General features: G+C 39.0%; 3 protein-coding genes across 3 annotated transcripts in view; 1 reads left to right on the plus strand and 2 right to left on the minus strand.

Moving 5' to 3' along the window:
- Positions 1-7: 7 nt before the first annotated feature.
- LOC140147887 (uncharacterized) lies at positions 8-722 on the minus strand. Its single transcript, XM_072169666.1, has one exon. It carries the CDS (start codon positions 554-556, stop codon positions 8-10), a length of 549 nt encoding a protein of 182 aa, XP_072025767.1. The 5' UTR covers positions 557-722.
- On the minus strand, positions 720-10,783 carry LOC140147886 (uncharacterized). Its single transcript, XM_072169665.1, has 3 exons — positions 10,624-10,783; positions 4,016-4,192; positions 720-2,027 (listed from the first exon to the last, which is right to left on the minus strand). Exon 3 carries the CDS (start codon positions 2,001-2,003, stop codon positions 720-722), a length of 1,284 nt encoding a protein of 427 aa, XP_072025766.1. The 5' UTR covers positions 2,004-2,027; positions 4,016-4,192; positions 10,624-10,783.
- A 1,326-nt stretch (positions 10,784-12,109) lies between these two features.
- The window catches only part of LOC140147888 (uncharacterized protein C12orf56-like), a 43,231-nt gene continuing 40,529 nt past the window's right edge, over positions 12,110-14,811 (plus strand). Inside the window, 1 exon segment of the mRNA XM_072169667.1 lies at positions 12,110-12,599. Within this exon segment, the coding sequence (XP_072025768.1) occupies positions 12,338-12,599 (262 nt within the window). The 5' untranslated portion in view covers positions 12,110-12,337.

Genomic DNA, 14,811 nt, shown 5'->3' on the forward strand with positions numbered 1-14,811 from the left:
ACTTTTACTAACCTAGAGCTTTTCCTGACAACTCCGCCTCAATTTCCTCTGTTTCACCTCCATCCCCATCATTATCATCATCAACATCTTCAAAGCCACCACTACCAACATCATAATCATCATCATCGACATCTTCAAAACCACCACCACCATCATCATCATCATCATCGTTGTTATCTCCTCCATCAACACTACCATTTTGTTCAACTCTTTCACATACTTCCTCTGGAGGACTACCACTACTAAACGGAATCTCAACCAAGCTATTCTGACTATGTACGGACTCGGCATCGCCATCACCACTTGACTGGCTCCTTAACTTCCGTTCAAAAATCTTCTGGATATTTTTCACTCTATCCTGTGTACTCTCTCCTACATGTCCCTCATTTCCACCAATGTTTAATGTTTCCACATTACTACCTGCCCCTTTATTCTTTGACCATCTGTGAACATCTTTCATATGCTCTATCATCGTGGTTTTCACAGTTGTATAGTAGTTGGGGCACAGCTTGCACCTGTACACTGGAAACATGAAGATGTCAATATTTGTCATCATCTTAGCCCACTCTGCTGCTTCCGTTTCCTGACCAGGGCCACGTACATTTTCGTACGTAGATTCCAAGTACCGGGCTGCTTCTTCGGGTCCCACACGCCTTATTGTCTTTCGTGATTTCTTCTGCTCTCTTTGAAGAGATGCCTGATCTAATCCCAACCTGTCTTCATCTGGGGGGTAGTTTATGAGGTGCTCTCTTACGATACCCCATAATTCGCGGACTTCTCTCCACTTGAGACTGCTGTGGTGATGTTCCCGACTCTGACTGGGTCTTCTGTGGACTAGCACCTGTTTCAAAGGACTTTTGCAGCTGTAGAGCAGCCAGTACCTGAGACTGGGAATTCTGGCTCATCTGAGGATTCTGTTGGCTGGTCCCTGGCTGTGACTGTGATGAATTTGGCTGGATGGACTCCGACGGATTCACTTGGCTTACTTTGGACTGTAGTACCTGTGACTGCGAATTCTGGCTCATCTGAGGATTTTGTTGGCTGGTCCCTGGCTGTGACGAATTTGGCTGGATGGACTCTGGCGACTTCTCTTGGCTTGCTTTGGACTGTAGTTGCTGCATGCCTGCCTCTACCTGTGATCTCTGTTGGCTCATAAGTGTTCTTAATGCATTCAATAGTTTCTCTGTCTTAGCCAAGTCCTGTCTCCTTTCTGCCCTTGGTTTATTCTTCCAGTTACCAATTCTGGGTTCAGTGGAAGCAGCTGATGTTGCTTCGCTTGCATCACTTGTACTCGCTATCAGTGCATCAACTGCTTCCTGTGTCTCATCTCGTGGTGCTGGTACAGATTTACTATTACCTTTTTGTGTACGAACAGGTGCAGGAACCCGGGTTGGTAACACCCGGCCTGGGCTTTTCTGCACAGATGAAGCAAGTGCCATTTTTGGTGGACCGGAGAGTTGCATCATTCTCTGTGGCTGTTGCTGAGTCTGTAGGGGAGAAGCTCCTTTACTGGGAGTCTGTTTCTGCTGAGGAGAGGCTCCTTGTTGGCCAGGACTAGCTCCAAGAATTGCAGTCAGTCCTGGTTTCCCATCAGGTCCAGTAGCCTTGACAAATTTCAAGCATAACTGTGGCCCACTTGCTCCTGGCGCTGATTGGTTGGCTTGCAGCACATGTTGCCTCTGCGTTAATTGTCTCGTACCTGGAGACAAAGTCCGCTTTTGCCTTGAACCCACTGACGAAATCTGTTTTTGCCCCGGGGATAAAGTGCTCTGTGCTGGACTGCTGCCTGGCTCAACCTTAATCTGTACTGGAGTCTTCTGTGGGGTGCCATGTTGCTGCAACTGACGACTTCTGTCTGCTAGCTGTTGTCGCTCCGGGGTCTGAAGACTTCTAAGTAAAGAGCTGCCATAAATTGTACCAAATGTTTTTAAGGTATTCTTTTGCACTCCTAATTGCCCTGCTCCTGATCCCCCTGTCTGCTGTGAGTTTTTCTTAGCTTTCATGGTGGTAACTTCACTGGTAAGTACCTGAATATAATCAACAGATCAAAGAACAATAATGCAGCTATTAGTCAAATATGTTCACATTGTATTTTCATTTTTCATAACATAAGCTACAAAACATAAGCGATAAGAACTTTTCTTGAAGTGTAGAAAGCATGTTCCATTCATAATATATGTGATTCCAAAATTTGCCACAGAATTTGTAGGTCATATCACTCGTAATACGAGATGCCAGCCAGGGTAATGGACATGGCTCGAATTTCAGGGAGGCCACCATGGCCATTGCCTACCCTTGTTCAATTTTGGCCTTGGGGGCCCCAAGATCTTTGTCAACTTCAAAGCATTCTTCATCAATTGTTGGCTTTGGTGCCCTTGTTTGTCTTTGCCCTGTGGCCTTGAAAATGGGTGCCTCAAAAAATTCAATTTCGAGGCCTTGTAATGGGGATATTTTTCCTGGGCCTTAAGGGGCTTGAGAGCATGCATGCACAGGATAAGAGATCTATTTGTATTCTGGCAATAGCAATTTAGATTCTCCCCATTTACTTACATGTAGAGTATTATGCTCTATTTATAGGTTCACACAAATCACTCAGTTACGGAACATATCCAGTGACGTAGCTAGGGGTTGTGGTGTCCAAGGCAAGGATACAGATTGGTCCCCTAAACTGGTTAAAATATTACTTGCTAAAGCCATATCGTGTGATTTGCTTCACAGCGACGCCCTCAATTTTACTCGGATTTCTACTTTTTCCATAATTATAATGCCCAGTGGTGTACTAAAATACCACGTAAAAGACTAAGCCTGAAGTGCTTTAATAACAGTACAATTTAACTTTTTATATTAAAACCGGGTCGACCCGGTTTTATTCAGAGTTCATCGATCGACTACTTGCTAACATCTCCCGTGGATGTCGGCTTATGTGTACACACGTCAAGCGCGATGCTCCGTGCAGTTTTACATATTACGATCGGCGAGCGTAGTACACGCATTGTAGGTGCTGGAATGAAATTGCAATTTTCTTCGTTATACCTCATTTGTTTGGCTCGAAATTAAATGGGGATAATGTGATCAGTGAAAACAAACATTTAAATAGGAATCAATTCTTTATGCAAATCACACATTATTGCTTTAACTGAAATTGTTAATTGTCGGCTCCAATTTTTCCCCAGGGCGCTTGAGAATCTAAAAAGTTTTTTTACCAGGACGCTTGAGAATCTAAAAAGTTTTTTTGACCCACATATTTCAAATATGTGGGTCAAAAAAACTTATAAAAGGTTTTTTTACCCACATATTTTAAATACGTGGGTCAAAAAAACTTTTTAGATTCTCAAGCGCCCTGGGGAAAAAATTGAAGCCGACAATTAACAATTTCAGTGTATTTGGCTTTAAATTTCACTGGTTCCGTCTTGTTTCCATTGTCTGTGAACCGAACAACAGCCCTATCCCCCATTTTTCATCATCAAAACTGAGATTTTGGTATCAGAAGAAAGCACATATTTTTCTAATTAGGGCTGAAATTAAAACTCGACCAGCAGATGACTGCCGGTTCTGTCCAGTTTTGATTGTTCCAATTAATGGAAACCAGACAGAACCAGTGGTCAACTCGAGTTTTGATTTCAACCCTAATGAGAAAAATACAAACTTTCTTCCTTTTGATAAAAAATAGGGGATGAGGCTGTCGAATAGATCACAGGAATGGGCATTTAATGACATAAATCTAATCATTCTTTAAAATGTTGTTATCAGAATATGGAAATTGCAATCAATTCGAGAAGATATTAAAATCAAAATGCACATTTATAGTACCATAAAATTTGTGTAACTTGATAGTTCCTCCAAACTACTTAATTGCATGTATGTACATGAAAAACAGTGACTTAAATGTGTTACATACAGGCATAAACCTGCAAGCTTCAGCACAGAAATTAGCTGATGACCACTGTGGCCTAAAGACATACCATATTATATAAAAACATTATGTATAGTACTGGAAAAAAGTTTCATAACTTACTGTAAATAAAAAATGTTGTAATTCACTTCAAAAATGTTACATTGCTGTATTCATGCAATCAATGTATCAGCCTTGGCCAGTCATTGCCTCAAACATGTTTCACAATGTGTAGTAGCTGCAAGCTTGGTACAGGACCCTCTTTTTTCTCTCTTTCTTTGGATCTTTGAAAAGTCTTCCCTGAATTTAAAGGAGAAAAAGAAAGAAAACAGGAATAATGGCAAAGTACTGTATACACTTTTATACATTACGAAAAAGCACCACAATTCACCATAATGGTCTGACAAATTCATACAAAGGTAACCAAAAGGTTGGGGATCAAAACGTCCTGAAAAAAATGTAACACCTCCAGTCCACCTTTTCCTATGTACCCTAAATCCAATTCATGACACGCATCATGTCATGACTAACAAAGTCCAGAAGATTGTCGTTCACCACAGGTTTGACTCTGATTCAGTGGTCATGAAAGAATTCAAAAGATAACCTCTTCCCCAATAATCCCAAGCTAACAATTAGTAACAAACAATCATGATTTTCTTCTTCGCCAAAACATTTGCGACATTATTATTGGCACAACTGAATTACTGCAATCATGTTACGATTTTACGAAAGATTGTTTATTGTGAAGTACATGGGCGAATGGTAGTGGGCTGACATCCTGAAGCAATTGCGAATTTGCGATACGTCAGTCTCTACACAGCCGCTGTGGTTCCACTTCTAGTGTAGAGCGAGCGGACCAATAAAGCGGCTGTGTAGAGACTGGCTAATCATAACATTTGTGGATCGTTGATTCTATGGGTGACGTTTAAGAGTTGAAAACATCAGCAAATTAATTTGGAAATTTTTATTCGAAATATACAAACAAAATATGAAAATTTAAAGAGATCATCAAACTACTAAAAATTATATTTTTTCAATTGGTAGCTTTACCCACACGCTTTATATTTGCCCACACGCTTTTTATAAATCCACCCTTTAGGCCACTTGCAATCACATAATTTCTAAAAACTAGTGAGGTAACGTTTTCATTATTCATTATTTTTGTGACTTTCATTATATGACCAAATGTGAACATAAGTGTAAAATGCATTGTTATTTACCGCTCATGCACTCAAAGATGATGTTTATCCCAAGTGAGATTTAAAAGTATAATAAACAGAGGTTGGAAGTTTGGTAGCAAAATGGATGTTTTAATTTTGATTTTTCCATTACAGATATTCATCGCTTTTTTTTTGCAAATATTACCAGTTTTTATTGTTATTTTTGGGAAATCACAATAATTAATTCAAGTGAGGGTCAGAAAATTAAGTGAGGACGGGTGACGTGAAACTCATTATTGACTTTCATTGGCCTTTACAGCAAAATGTTAACCCCACCCTTTTTACCGATTGCGAATTCCAAACTCCACGCTGTAGAAAGCGTGCGGACAAACAATGATCCTATTCTTGACTGTAATATTCCTTCAACAATTCCCCGTACGGTAACGGTCTTATATCTGTCTTGTCCAGAGACAACGTATTAAATCCCTTGTACTAAGAAGATTGCATGCACGTGCCTATAAACATTTATTGGCACTGTGCACATCAAGATCAAGAAGAAATCCTAATTTATTTTGTATGGAAATGACAAATTTAGTTACAATAACCCTGACCGATAACATGACCAGCAATTGCATGCAGAGTTGGCGATGCCGATAACAGAAAACAAAACATTGATTCCTCAAAGAATTTACCAGCATGACTATGCCCAGCGAGGTCACGTCACACTCGGTGTGACGTGCCCTGAACTCCCAATAACTTTCGTAAGCAACAGACAAATTGCAGGAAAGCGTGCCAATTTAAGCTTCCTGTAATATCTATTGCACATAACGTACAAAGTCACAAACTTACAAACTTCAATATGCACTTCAAATATAGCAGACCAGCTGTTAATTATTACCGATCCTGTAGAATTACTAGAATAACTTACATAATCTTCAATTTCATGGAATCCTGTTGCTCAGAATTGCAAATGTCATTTTATCTGTCAAATCCGCTGTGTATGTGCTCAGAGATTTTATGATATGCTCCATAAATCACAGCTGTGAAACTGACTTTATACCACTCGCTCGCTTTTAAAGCTAGCAGAAAAGCGAAGCCTCCGGCTACCTCGTGGCATGGCGTCATCATGGGCGTGTACAAAATTTCCGATGGGCGCCTTATTTATTTGTAATTGTAACCCGTTTTGTGATTGGTTGCAAACACCATTCATCGCAATCGTTAGCCAATCAATGCAGGCGACGGCCTTTTACGGTATGAATTAATGTGACCTGCCAGTAAAGTACGTCTAACCTGATTGGTTTAAAAAAATAATTGGATATTTGCTAAGCCAGTCAGCGTGCTCGATGCTTAACAACCTGGTCGTAGAGGTTTTTTTTTTTTTTTAATAGGCGAATTCACATGGTGATCCAGCGATCGAGTATAAATTCAGCATGACTTCTGCTTTAACAGGTGCAATAACAATACGTCGACACAATCAGTGACATTTACACAATACAATAATGAATTATTTATGACATGCATGGGCTGGATTTTACGATCGAGGTAAGGTTTTCGGCCTGTCCCTGCGTGAATATCGTTACTTTTCAGCATGAAAGATACTTGCGATGACCAGTTTTTTTGCGGACACTTTGATAACAGGTAACTTTTATAGGTCATAGGGTAGAAAGCGATAGTTGTACAATTGTGCGAAAATATACATTTTGTTATAGGCCTAAAATGTTTACAAAAATATATTGGTCCGTACGTTGTGCATGTATTCAGTTGTTCGACGTATACAGCATGACCAGGGCCTAGTGCCAGGACTATAATTAAAAAGACAGAGATAAAAAGAATTTATCGCGTCTGATGTCACCTTCAATTACGATCCTTGATTGGTTTACACAGGTTAATCAGCGGCGTAAAAGGAAGACCGATCTGGTGCTGTTCGGAGAAAAGGAATAGCAGCAAATGGCGAAAAATTACGTACTTTTACAAGACAAAAAGCAGCTTTTCTAGGCATTGTGGACATGGTGCCTCCCGTTAAGAAAGTTTCCTACTATAAAGACCTAACTTTTGAGATGGTTTGCATGTCGAAAGGTGCAAAATTAACAATAAGGCGCCCGGCCGCGGTTATAATTTTATCCGCGTTCAGCAAGTCATCATCACGACACTTGTAAACAAACCATGCTCGAGTTTGATTGATAGATGATCTCTTTATCTTTTGTCTTTCATTATAGGGCCCATCATGATAATCATGACTATCTATGCCTGGGGACAGGGTTATGCCTGCCACTTCCACATACTTGTGCATAATACGGAAGGTCGATTTGTGCCCATAAATGTTTAGGCCTATGTTAAACTGTATGTTATACAAATTGTACAGCTATCATTTCTACCCTATGACGAACCGACATACCTGTAAATCAAATAGCCCACAAAAACTGGTCATCGCTGGTATTTTTCATGAAGAAAAACGACACTTTTTACGCGGAACATGTCCAAAACACGTCAGCTGACGTACAAGCCTCCCCACGCATGTACATAAACAAGCCGTGTTCATTGTTTAATTGTCACCTGCAGCTGTTCGCAAGAAAACTTTCTGCATAAAATTACCTGGGGTCGTTATCAGGCCTGAGACACACTGGCGCTAGTTTGAGGACAGTCACTATGAGTTACTAATGTCGGCACATGCAGAAAATGCGTGATGGGTCGCCATTTTGTGACTCGTGCAAACTAACACAAACAAATTATTGGACTTAATAATCTTTTCAAGTTTTAATAAAGCGTGCATCTATCATGATAATATTACATTTTATTATTTTATTATTTGAATTACATAAGCTATGTCAATTTTGTGTCCATGTTAATTTTTATATGGATTTACCTGTGTTGATTTTAAACTGTTGTGAGCATTGGAGCTACATAAATTGCCCACCATGCAATGCGAATACGGAAGCGATCCAGTTTAGGATGCATCGCAGTTCCTGTTGTGTAAAGGGTGCATGCCACTAAATCCGCGTGTGAAGCGGTTTCCGGTAAAAGTTTATCACGACTATAGTCCCAACTTTGCATAAAAAATGTGCAAAATCGGTACAATATTAACAATTTTAGTGTTGCAAATCGTGTTTTGCTAGAACTTGTGAATGTGATCTCTACTAATTTGAACAGAAAACGCGAAAATTTGAGTGATGTTTACGATGATGAGCGCATGAACACAAGAGGTCAAAACGCGGTTAGCAGTCGGACGTAAACACGGGAAAATCGGGTCTTTTTATATAGCGCTCTTTTTCTCAAAAAGTAGACCTAAAATATGGTGTCATTTTCAGATATGTTATGCAGAATTTTGTTCTGATTAAGATTATATCAAATATATATTTCAAAGTAAGACGTAACTCGACTTATAGCCTAAAACGTGACCCCTATTTTGCACGTAAAGTCTATGGAAAGCTATTTTGTGGCATGTACCCTTTAAGGAGCAATTCCATGCGTTTTCAGCGTCTTTATCTATTTAAAATGCTGCGAAGAAAAGAGGAGGACATCAACAAGCGCGTTCATGGACGCCGCCAGGTTTTTCGCTGTATGGGCGTTTGCCGCGAATAGTCGTGCTTTTATTTCCAATTTAATAAAAGTTCTGATTTTGGTAGAAGTTTGAAACCTTTTGATATGAATAAAGAAGAGTTTCAAAATATTGAAAACATTGTTTATTGGTGTTTAAATTACAAAGAAGTTTTTCAATTTCATTGTTATATTTTAACCAATTTTTTTGTCATTTAAACTCAAGTTTTGGCCTTCAATTTTAATAAAATTACATAAAATATTAGATTTAAGATATTTAAGTTTCTAGTTTGCTTTATTTATACCACTGTCCAGTATTTTAAATTGTTATATAACATTCAAAGTTTAATTTATATTAATATTTAATTTCAAATAGCCATTCATTACATTTGCTTTTTTGGACAAAGCGGGTTAAAAGTGTCGTGAGGAGGGGGGGGGGTAGGCCTACTTGATTGACATTTCTTGTCTTTTTAAATATTCTGCAGGTACTGAGAATGTTTTAATTTTGAAGTTATGCACTTGTAAAAGATGTTTAAAGAACGTTTACTCTTAACATCAATTAATATCTTCATGAAAATAGCAAATCAGCAACCATTGTGCATTCATGTGCATCAAAATGACGAAAAATGGCAATTGTCGGCTATCATGCTTGTGCTTGAAATCGACATCCTGTCTAAAGTATGAAAGAAAATAACCCAAAATGTCTTACAATTAATTCAAAATGTAGTGAAAAAGATAACAAAATCATTTTCAAGGCCTAAAAACGATGTTTTAGCCTCTTCAAGGGTGCATGCCACTAAATCCGCGTGAGAAGCGGGTTACGGTAAAAGTTTAACACGACTATAGTCCCAACTTTGCATAAAAAATGTGCAAAATAGGTACAATATTAACAATTTTAGTGTTGCAAATCGTGTTTTGCTAGAACTTGTGAATGTGATCTCTACTAATTTGAACAGAAAAGCGAAAATTTGAGTGATGTTTACGATGATGAGCGCATGAACACACGAGGTCAAAACGCGGTTAGCAGTCGGACGTAAACACGGGAAAATCGGGTCTTTTTATATAGCGCTCTTTTTCTCAAAAAGTAGACCTAAAATATGGTGTCATTTTCAGATATGTTATGCAGAATTTTGTTCTGATTAAGATGATATCAAATATATATTTCAAAGTAAGGCGTAACTCGACTTATAGCCTAAAAGCGTGACCCCTATTTTGCACGTAAAGTCTATGGAAAGCTATTTTGTGGCATGTACCCTAAACCAGGCGTAACACCTGATCGTGTGCACAGGATTTGTGCTGGAGGCTAGTTAATGCGCACAACCAGTGCGCAGAAGAAGACCTTGATACTAGGCGGAGCTTACGTTTCACTAGAATGATTGACAGCTGTGAGTAAGTGAAATTCTGTTCTGTGATTGGTACAAAAATATGGTTCTCGTATAAATGAATATATTATCCATGGCTTCAAAATTAGGAACGTTTCTTCCACAGAGCCCTATATAGGGCTCTATGGTCTCTACTCATCATACTACGACCGTAGAAGATCTGGCCAGCGGCGACGCTTGCCAATCAGGCTAGCTATTTATGCAGGCGTGGCCTCTCATCCTTTTATTATCTCTGGTCTTGTCACGCTGGTAGATTCGCCCACCTGTGATTACTGACCTGGATCTGACAGAAGATTGTGGAATTTACGATTTTCAGCAGCAGGATTTTATGAAACTGCCAATATTTGCAAGTATTCTGAGAAGGATCGGTAATAATTAAAATATTTTTCATGGTGTCGGTAGTGCAAGTTGAAGTTAGTGAATTTGTGGTTTTGTATGTTATGTGCAAGAGTGTTTTCAGGAAGCGTAAATAGGCAGGCCGTTATGCTAAGCTCTCCATGTTATATGCAAGTTCGGCGACGAACTGGACACATCACACGGTAGTGTGATGTGTCCAGCCTGGATATAGGACAGGGTGCAGAATTTTGCACCATATTTTGGGTCTGCAACTGGCTGTTAATTTGCTTTATTTTTAAGGGAAATGGAATCTACTTACTTAGCAAAATACTTCCTCTCCTTCCAGAACAATTACCGCATATGAGGCTGGAGTCGAGATTGCCAAATGTGCATCATTTACGCGGACACCAAACGAAAACACTAACAAAATCACGCTTTTGCGTGGCTCAGCTTTCGAACTTTTTCGAGGTGCACACCAGGTAAATAAATACGCTCGGTAAAGTGGCTTCCGGTTTTATAACTTTCTGAAAGAAAATCTGGTTATTTAAGGAGTAAACTATTATAGAAATATTTTTATTAAAGACAATAATATATATTGTATACTATCCTGCAAATAAGAACTCGACGAACAAAATGTATGTGCTTGAAATTGTTTTCTAAAATATCTATATGCGCATGAACACTAAATGAGAAGGGAAGTGAAGAGGCGGAAACTGCCGCAATAATTTTTCATACCCTGGATATTTTTGCGTCACGATTTCTCGATTGTGCACACATTTTGCAGCATGATAATGTTCACGTATTTTACACATTTATTTTTCCAAGTGAGCACTTCATAATTGCTATACAATCATTACAATGTATCTGTTGACTGTTTCAAATTGTGTGTCCATGATTTTATGAAGCACAAAGTCACAAAGACTTGGGGGGGGGCTGGGGGCTGATGAAAAAATTCATCACGAAAATTGTTGGCCCCCCTTTTCAGATCTCAAAAATGTCAGCCCCCCCCCCCTTTTTTTGACATGAATATTATGGGTCAACCCAAGGTACCGGGGTATTTAAAATCTATGGTCAACCCCATAGAATAGCCAGAAAAGCAATTCAATTTGAAGGCCCGGTTTGAAGGCCCACCTTTTTGAACCAGGCCCGGGACCAGGCCCCCCTAACAAGTATTTGTAAACGGTCCCTAACATTATTAAACTAGACAAATTGAATCTGATCATCTTTTCATTTATGCCTACACATTCTTTTTTCTTTTCTTTTACTTTTCCTTCTAATCTCTTCATTTGTCATTCCAAATATTTTCTTTCTTCTTTTCCTTCCTTTCTCTTTTCCTTTCCTTTCTCTTTTCGTTTCTCTTTTCCTTTTCTTTTCCTTTCCTTCTCTTTTCCTTTTTTTTTTTTCTTTTCCTTTCCTCATTTCCTTTCCCCTAAAAAAAAAAAATGACATCCTCTTTTCAAGGGGTAAAATATTGGCAAATAAATGCACACAAAGATATATAGCAATCATCCCATTCCCCGCATTTAGGAAGAAATTAATTAATATCATCCGCATTTATCAAAGTTTTGGAATTGGAAGTTATTTCAAAATCCCGGAATTTGATTCCAAAATTTTAAACAAACAAACAGCACCTGTTTATACTAGTCGGTGATCACCCCTATTTAACTTTTGAATCAGTCCACAAAGTCTTTCTTTCTCATTTGCATACCAGGAAGACAACAAAATTACGCTCTGTGATTGGTCAGTCTTATTTACAGCCGTCGTGTCATTTGGAATGTTCGATTATTGACCAGCCATCAATAATAAAATGTGCATAGTTGGCGCGGTGTGACCAAGTCCACTGAACAGGTTCATGCACCTGTTGGCAAATGTATTTACCGTAACAACACAAAATGGCGTGTATGGTAGTACTGGTGGTATAGCACTTTAGCAGCAGCCGAATGGTGTTACTGTTACTGACCTATGCACAACACACCAAATAAAGCCCGATCATGTTATTTTTTCGATGAATGCGACGATTAAACTAATTACAGATGGCAGGGACAGGAACGAGCTTCGTTGTCACCAAACAAGACACTAAGCTTGAAGCTTTTCTCAAGATGAATTTTCCCGAAGATGTTTACGATAAGATCCGTACGTACGAGCCGTGCATTGTGCATTCTTCCAAAGAGAAACGGGTGTTCAAAAATGTGGTGCTATCTGATGAAAAAATATATATTTTAGACAATCCGCCCAAAACTATCAATCATAGTGATGCTGTACATCTGGGTGATGTTACAAACATTGATCTGGTGAGTTTATAGTAAATTTTTGGATTACTTCGTCTTCGTCCCAGCTAACCAAATAACGTTCTCTGAACGTTCTGAGAACGTATCGTTGACGTTTTCTAGACGTTTCGATAAAACGTTTTAAAAGCGTAATTTTGTTGAAGGTTTTGACGTTCTAAAAAGCGTTATTAAGAGCGTTCTTAAAGCGTTTTCTAGCGTAAACAACGTTTTAAAACCTTTCTTTCTGTCACTCAGGGACGTATCCAGGACCTACAGAAAAGCGTATCGGACGTTGTAATGCATAGCGGACGTACTACAAACGTTGTAGAAAGCGTCCAAAAGCGTCCTGAAAGCGTTATAGGAGCGTAAAAAACATAGTGCATATTTTGTTTTTTATTGCAGGACGCACTTGTCACCATCGGAAAACGTATGTTACGTTTCTACAACATTTTTAGAACATTTTAATGACGTATAGTCAACTTTTACAAGTACACTTTACAAAAGTACCAAATATATTATACATAATACAAAAGATAGGTCCGGCTTCTGGAAAAAACACGCGGTCCATGGCAGTTTTACAGTGACCAATTGACGAAAACTCCGGACGAAAACTCTGTAGTATAAACACGAGAACCATGTGTAGTGATACGTCTACCATGATGAAAGTAATAATGTTTCACACCAAGGTAATACGTATAACCTCAACAGTTCCATGTTCGACAGCAGCAGCAGCAGCAGCAGCAGCAGCTTCTGTATTTTGCCGGCAAGAATATCCGCATGATCCCGGGTAAAATATACACGATAAGCAGAAACACACCATTGTATGCCTATACCTGTTTGGGATAAGGGGTGGTGCAATAATTATGTGTACCCCCGGGGTGGTGAATTCTCAAAATGGTCTGCCAAAAAACGCTTTCCCCCCCCCTTTGGCCGTGCCAAAAAATCTTTGCCCTCCCTTTTGACGTGCCAAAAAACCTTTGCCCCCCCCCTTTTGGCGTGCCAAAAAATCTTTGCCCCCCTACACATGCAAGATTTTGGGGAACCTGAATTTAAAACCTTAAATTGTCTTATCATATAATGCAAGCGCAGCGAGCAGGAAATTTGCATATTTGAGCGTGTTCCTAACGTTTTCCTCTCGCCTTTTAGGGCGTAATATAAAATGGTAACCAAAAATATCTGTGTCAAAAATTGCTTGCCCCCCCCCCTCTTTGACCTGCCAAAAATCGCTTGTCTCCCCTTTTGACCTGCCAAAAATGTTTGCCCCCCCATATTGGCCTGCCAAAAATCTTTGCCCCCCCTATAATTCACCACCCGGGTATAAACATAATTATTGCACCACCCCTAATTATTATGTTGAAATTACATGTATCTAACGCCAATACATGTACCAACAAGACACTCGCATCACAAAGACTACATCACGCCTTCCGTTTTCACAGGAAAGTGGTTAGTCGGTAACACAAATCAAGGAAAAAACTTCACTACAGGCCTACCTGAAAATGTCACTCCTTGGAAAATGTTGATGTTATGATAATATAGCATACATAGAGGAATTATTCCCGGAGCCATGTGTCACCGCGAGAGTCCGGCATATATAATAGCACAGTTTATATGATACATATATGTAGGCCTACACGTTGTACTGTACACAGTACTGTGTTTTGGTGAGTAACGGTTAAGGTCAAGTTCAACCTGTGACATTCCATTCCAATGCGTGGGCGCTATTATAGTCTTGAGGTCAAGACACAAAGTGAGAGTGTGCGTAGGCACATCATCGTTTTCCGGGACCATTTTAAATCTTTGATCGAGGCTAACTTCCCTTTCACTATTTGAAATGTTTGGCATGTATAGGCATAGAATTTTTATGCAAGAGTATATAAATATATGACTAAAACAAAATCGCAATAATTATTATTATATTGACTCCATAGGCCTATGCAAAATGCAAATAAAAGCGGCATCTTCATGTACACGTTTATGAATAAATTAAAATCAAGTTTCTACTTGTAGAAGTTAAAATTCTTCTTTAAGGCCTACATTCAATTGTAAATTTCCAATATTCTATTGATAAAACTTAAGCAACGTTTAACAGGCGTCGGCGCAAAATGTTTGGAGAACATTGCAGGCGAATGTTTTATAAAGCGTCATGAAAGAACTTAACAATATATAACGTTCAATACGTACTGTGAGCGTCCTAATATCTGAAATTAAAGCTTCAACATTATAACCAAATCACGATG

This window comes from Amphiura filiformis, chromosome 3 (genome assembly GCF_039555335.1).
Source record: "Amphiura filiformis chromosome 3, Afil_fr2py, whole genome shotgun sequence".
Lineage (NCBI taxonomy): Eukaryota > Metazoa > Echinodermata > Ophiuroidea > Amphilepidida > Amphiuridae > Amphiura > Amphiura filiformis.

Excerpts from the sequence above, each read along its gene's own strand:
- LOC140147887 (XM_072169666.1), bottom strand. The coding sequence starts at position 556 with ATGATGACAAATATTGACATCTTCATGTTTCCAGTGTACAGGTGCAAG.
- LOC140147886 (XM_072169665.1), bottom strand. The coding sequence starts at position 2,003 with ATGAAAGCTAAGAAAAACTCACAGCAGACAGGGGGATCAGGAGCAGGG.